We start from the raw sequence: 5,750 nt of genomic DNA on the forward strand, positions 1-5,750 counted from the left end.
CTAGGGTCCTTCTACACCTGAGAAGGCTGCTTAAGTCGAAGGTCCACAGCTGCAACCTCTGTGCTGATGTGCCTGCCTAGAGCCAACTCCCTACCCTCCTGCTTTTCCAGTGAGACTCTGGGATTTTGAAGGCAAGCAGAACCTCTTAAATGATCTTGCTGTCATTTTGAACTCTGCCTCAAAGCTACTGTCAGTGGCCCGGGTGGGGTGAAAGTCCTGGGAAATTGAGCCTGAGAGTAGGAAAGATGGTGAGCCCCACCCAGAAATTTGTTCCCAAGCTGAGAATGGATCTGAAGAAACACACACTCATACACACACACACACACACACACACACACACACAGAGACAGAGATAGAGAGAGACAGAGAAAGACAGAGAGACAGAAACACAGAGAGACATAGAGAGAGACTACCACAAGAAGTCCGTCTCTTGCTTGCCAGCACTCCAGGGTTATCAGGGTTTTGTCCAGCAGGGCGGTCTGGGGCCGAGCCCTGACAGCCAGATTGACCATCAATTTACCTTCCTCGCCCTAGCTTCCCATTTAGCTTTTAATGTCAAATCCTACATTTTTGTTGGCTCCGGCCTGTCTAGAGCGCTAGTGATTTCGCTGCAGAAATGATTGCTCTTAACAAAATGGCAGCAACCACATTATCCGAGCAATTAAAGCAGAGGCCTTTTAGCCAAGCTTCCCTCAAGTCAGAGCTTGGAAACTTTCTCTCAACCCCTTTTAAACAAAGAAGAAAAAGAGTTAAAAGAGAAAGAAGTGTGTAGAAGAGGAAAAGCATGGAATCGCAGTAGAAACTCCCGCTCAACTTACTCCGCAGCTCACTTCCCTGGATTTTGACCACCTGGGGAGGGTGATTGGGTGACTAGGGGTGCTGGGATCGTTGGGATGTCTAGTTGGTTGAGGTAAAGGATAACCTGCATGTTCTTCCAGTGGACGTGTCTGACTAGTTGAACTGTGTGTTTGGTTAGAGAGTATGTCCCCTTGAAGTGTTGGAAATCTGGAGCTTTCTAATAGCTGGAGTCTCAAATCATCTGGGTTTCTGGACAACTGAGGTTTCTTAGCAGGTTGGAGTGGTAATGTATCAGGGTGTCAGGGCCTGTTGGGGTCAGGCTAGAGGGAGAGGAGGCAGGAACCTCAGTGGTCCAGGACACATCCCTCTAAAAACATAAGGATTTAAACGGCTACATATTGCTTGTGCACTAGGATCTTCTGATTCCCTTGTTCTTGTGATTAGTCAGAAGAAGCGCATTAAGGCCCAAAAGAGAAGAGCAGCTACCCCAAACACACACTGGCACACTCATATGGTAAAGGCTCTGGAGGTCATGTTTCTAAAACATGGCTTCTCCCATCAGTGTCCACTCCATAACTTTGGTAGATTCCATTTTCCACCTCTAGAACCTGCAATCTTCCTCCTGAATGCATAAAAGTAAAGACACAGAAGGCCTGTGCAGGCAAGAAGAGAAAGTCATTTGGTCAAACTGACAAGAATCCAGAGAACTCCAGAAAACCTGGGCGCTCTCCCCCCCCCCCCCCCGGGGTAAAAAAAAAAAAAAAGTGCGTTAAAAAAACCCCCCCCCCCCCCCAGTGATATAAACAAAGGCAAGTGTCTGTAAACACAGCCCCTAGCTCGCCAGGTCCGCTCTGCGCCGGCTGACCTGAGGGGAGAAAGTTCAGATCGCTTTGGCCGAGTTGTTGTAACCCCTCGCCCTCACGTTGTCAGCCGCGGGCAGAAGTCCGTAGCGCCACTCGCTCAATTCCCCCCCTCTGCCCCCTCCCGCAGCACTTGCGGATTCGCCCACGCTGGCTTGGTCCAGCTGACTGCAGACGGCCGGGTCAGGGAAGGCAAGAGTGAGACGTGGGAACCCACGAGGGTCTGTGCCCGCAGGCGAGGTGCGAACATCACCCCAAGAATGGCTTCCAAGCTGGAAACCCTTTGGCAAGCCTTTCCAACACCAGATTTATATATGTGGCGTTTCATGAAACAAACCGCTTTTTAATACGTTTCACCTTTTCTCTCCCCCCATGCCTCCCCTCCTCCTTCATCCTCCACCCCTGCAGAGTCAGTTCTTTATAGCACTTTGGTTTCTCTGTTTCTTGAGCAGAGTGAAGCTCTGGTCAAGCCCTTGGGAAAAGCAGGCCGCAGGGACTTTCTTTCCGGACCTTACCGGATTCTGGGAGACCAAAGCCCCCGACAGAGTGAAGTTCCGGGCTGCTAGTAGCCCGGGGAGGTTGCCGCTTACTCTCGCTGCAGCAGCGAGGACCTCAGACACCGCATAGTTAATATTGAGTTCCTTGTAGCTCCTTGTAAATCTAACCCAACCCCTGGCCCCCCTTTAAATCTGTGGTCTTGTTCGCGATTTCTTACTTGACGTAAAATTCCTTGTTACCTAATCATACTCTTTTTCAAAAGCCTCCCCCCCCCACCGCCCGTGCTCAGATGAGAATCTTCCGATCTAGATAGACTACAAGCAAAACCTCCTCCTCTCTTTTTTCTCTGTCTTTTTTAAATTCTTGGATGAAAGCCCTGTATTTTGAACTAAACACCCTAGACAATTTCCTGCGGTTGTAATAAGGCCTGGGATCCTCCTCACACGTCCACCATAGAAAACGAGCTCCCCAAACACAGACCCAAGCACCCCACAAACGGCATCGCACTCCCCTAAAACAAACCCAAGCACCCGACAAACAGCATCGGATTTCTGTGAAACAAGGACACCTTTCTACCTTCTGCACAAAGGGCAGGCTGTTCTCCCATTCAAACACTCCTAGAAACCACTCAAGGGTCTCCTGGGGGTTGGCAGAAGAAGAAAAGGGACAGCACTGGTTAGAACCAGGCCTTTGGACAGGATTTTCACCAGGGACACTTTTCTTTAATAGGACCTCTCCTACCTAGGGAACCTCAGGTCATATTGATTGATCAGAATCACTGACTCTTTCAAATAAAGTTGGAGGCAATTATAACTTAGTTTACTTCTGAATATTTTAAATATCATGAAAACAAGTATAACAGCGTTGTTTTCAAAAATTTCTTTTGAGGTATCAACCATTAAAAGATAAGGGTGTTTTAAAAAAAAACACACAGTGGTTTATTGAATACTTACAACGTTTACACCTTCAATATTAATTAAATTCCACTTAGTTTTAGAGGACGGAAGTGCACAAAACAAGTTGGAAACATCTTCGAATACGGAACAACATATGAAGACAGCATTAGATAACCGACCCCAAAGGAAATGGTAGGGGCCTTGTTTCCTGCTTTGAAATAAAAACTTTATAATCCCCAGGAATATTTATACCCAAATATTAAAGATACACTCACTGTCTTTATCTGGAAGGGGTAGGTGGGAGAGGAGGCGACGCTGGTGTCTACACAGCCAAAGGGAAACATTCACGCACATAGAATGTTGGGATCCCTTACCAACCTGGAGTGTCCTCTTCATATTAAAATATGGAATGCTTTTCTTCAAATATCCATTTTTTTTGAGGGGGAGGTGGGGAGCGGATGCCTCAAAGGGGGGCAAGAAGAGGGGGGAAGGAAATTGCACATAAATAAACCGGATGATCCAACTGCAAGAAGTCCTCAGAGCGGAGCCCAAGAGCTTGCCGGGAGTCCTGGGTCTGCATCTGGAGCCTTGGCCCGGCTCACTCGCTGCTTTCCTCTTTCTCCTCCTCTTCACTGCTTGAGCTCCAGCGCCCAGACGTGCTGCGGCCAGCCTGTCCGGCCTTTGGTTTTCTTGTCGTTACTGCTCACTGTGCTTTTCAAGATTTCGTTCTGTGCAGAAAGGGAGGTGGACAAGACAAATGAAAAGAGAAATTCAGATACCTTGTTCTAGCTACCCCAGAGCTTTCCTGTTGAGAAGATGCCGAGAGCCTGTGAGGGAAAGGCTAGAAAGGGGGACCACTTCAAATCCGGGAGCTGACGAAAAGTTACGCTGGTTTGCACTGCCCTAGATACCGCCAAGGCCTCCGCGCTGCAACGTTCAAACCCAATCGGCAAGTTTATAAACAACCGTCCTATTTCTAGTCGTTTATGGAGAAGCCAAGGGTCTCTCTTTTTTCTTTGACTGTGTAGGAGAGGAAGCAGAGGTTGGTGCTAAATTAGCTTTCTGTTTTCAATAGCAATCCTAGATCCAAAGGACTGGGCCTTTCAGCCGCCAGCCAACGGCTCTGTGCCTTAGCTCAGCAGGCTCTCCTCCAAGGCCCCAGAATGCTCCGGTTATTCAGTTATTCGAGAGAGCACCACATTCTGCAGCGATCAAAGGGCCTCAAGGTCCAAAGGAAAACACACACACACACACACCACCACCACCACACCAGCACCCCCAAAACAAAAACTCCACAAAGGAACTTTTTCTCAGGGTCTTCCTGACCAAGTCCATGTCCTGAATAGCACCACTTTACAGGGACTTGGTTAAGGATCCGAGAAAACTTTAGATTGCCCGATATAATTTCCCGTTGCAGTGAATAACAATGGACATAAAGTTTATCATTTGGCTCTTAGAAAGCACAAGCTCATCCACATAAAATTAGAAATACTGACAAATAAATTTTGGGAAATTACATTTTTAACTTCACAGCCAAAGAGAAACTGAGGCTGTATTTTAAAGTTAAAGTTACTTCATGCTTACCGATACCTCTTCAGGACATAGTAATGAGAAAGAACTAGCATAAAACTTTCTTAGGGTTCAGAGTCAGTTTCAGTCTTGCTTTTGGGGTGGGAAATGCGATCTAAAGTAAAATAATTGGAATTGAGAGGTTATGGGTAACTTAGGTTAGAAATATTTGAAAGAAAGGTTGGAATGGAAGCCAAATGGTGGCTTGGAGAGACAAGACAGAGAAGAGCGACTGGAGATCCGTCAGTTCCCACAGCTTGGAAGGCCGGTCCTAAATGCCCACCCGAACAGTGAAAATTCAGAGGGAGGAGCAGAAGCGGGCAGCGCCTAAGCCACCTACTTCAGCTGACATCCTCCAGCACCTCTCTTGCACATGCAGGAAACCGTTCCGCACTACAACCTGGTGCAAACAACCTTGGCGCTCCACGCAGCCAAAGAGCTATTTCTCAGAGCAGCGGTCCCCTGATTCCCGAGCCCCTCACCACCCTCTGCGCCCCAGTACTGACCAGTTCTTTCTTCCTCTTCTCCTCTTTCACGTCGGTCTTCTTGATCTCGGCCTTGAAGGCCTCCGCCTCGCCATTCTGGTCGTCCTTGGCCAGCAGATCCATGAGGTAGGCGATGTAGCTGGTGGCCAGGCGCAGCGTCTTGATCTTGGAGAGTTTGGTGTCGGCGGGCACGTTGGGGATGCACTCCCGCAGCTCCGCGAAGGCGCTGTTGATGCTCTGAGTCCTGCGCCGCTCCTTGCGGTTGGCGGTGCCCCGGCGCTTCACCGGGCGCGGCCCCCCCAGGCCCGGAGGCCCGGCGCCGGGCGGCACTCCCCCATAATGGGAGTGGTCCAGGCCAGCGGCGCCGCTGGCATACTCGGGGCTGTACGACAGGGCCATGCTGTAGTCGGGGGGCGACATCTCCGGATGGCCAATGAGCCAGCCGTGGAAGTAGGGGTTCTCCTCGTGGCTGCAGCGGCTGGCGGCGGCGGCGGCAGCGGCGGCGGCTGCGGCGGCGAACGGGTAGCCCTCATGGTGCACCACGGGGTGGTGGGGAAAGCCCCCCACTAGACTCATCTCGCTCTCCGTGGGCCTCCAGGCGCCCCAGCGTGCGCGCAGCCCCGCCGCACCCTCCACGCGGGCCT

General features: G+C 50.1%; 2 protein-coding genes across 2 annotated transcripts in view; one reads left to right on the forward strand and one right to left on the reverse strand.

Annotated features, from left to right (window-relative positions):
• Positions 1 to 3,070: 3,070 nt before the first annotated feature.
• Positions 3,071 to 5,744, reverse strand: Hand2 (heart and neural crest derivatives expressed 2). The gene is made up of 2 exons (XM_008847138.3): positions 5,128 to 5,744; positions 3,071 to 3,780 (listed from the first exon to the last, which is right to left on the reverse strand). Exons 1-2 carry the CDS (start codon positions 5,680 to 5,682, stop codon positions 3,682 to 3,684), a joined length of 654 nt encoding a protein of 217 aa, XP_008845360.1. The 5' UTR covers positions 5,683 to 5,744; the 3' UTR covers positions 3,071 to 3,681.
• LOC115072696 overlaps positions 5,497 to 5,750 on the forward strand; it is a 14,025-nt gene continuing 13,771 nt past the window's right edge. Inside the window, exon 1 of the mRNA XM_029570433.1 lies at positions 5,497 to 5,628. The gene's annotated coding sequence lies outside the window, so the exon portion shown is untranslated. The remainder of the gene's footprint in view (positions 5,629 to 5,750) is intronic.

Source organism: Nannospalax galili, unplaced genomic scaffold (genome assembly GCF_000622305.1).
Source record: "Nannospalax galili isolate Female #2095 unplaced genomic scaffold, S.galili_v1.0 scaffold461, whole genome shotgun sequence".
Classification (NCBI taxonomy): Eukaryota; Metazoa; Chordata; class Mammalia; order Rodentia; family Spalacidae; genus Nannospalax; species Nannospalax galili.

Bases quoted from the DNA above. Each gene is read 5' to 3' on its own strand.
- Hand2 (XM_008847138.3), bottom strand. From the start codon at position 5,682: ATGAGTCTAGTGGGGGGCTTTCCCCACCACCCCGTGGTGCACCATGAG. The intron at 3,781-5,127 runs GTCAGTACTGGG...CTTTCTGCACAG, and splicing joins AGAAGAGGAAGAAAGAACTG to AACGAAATCTTGAAAAGCAC.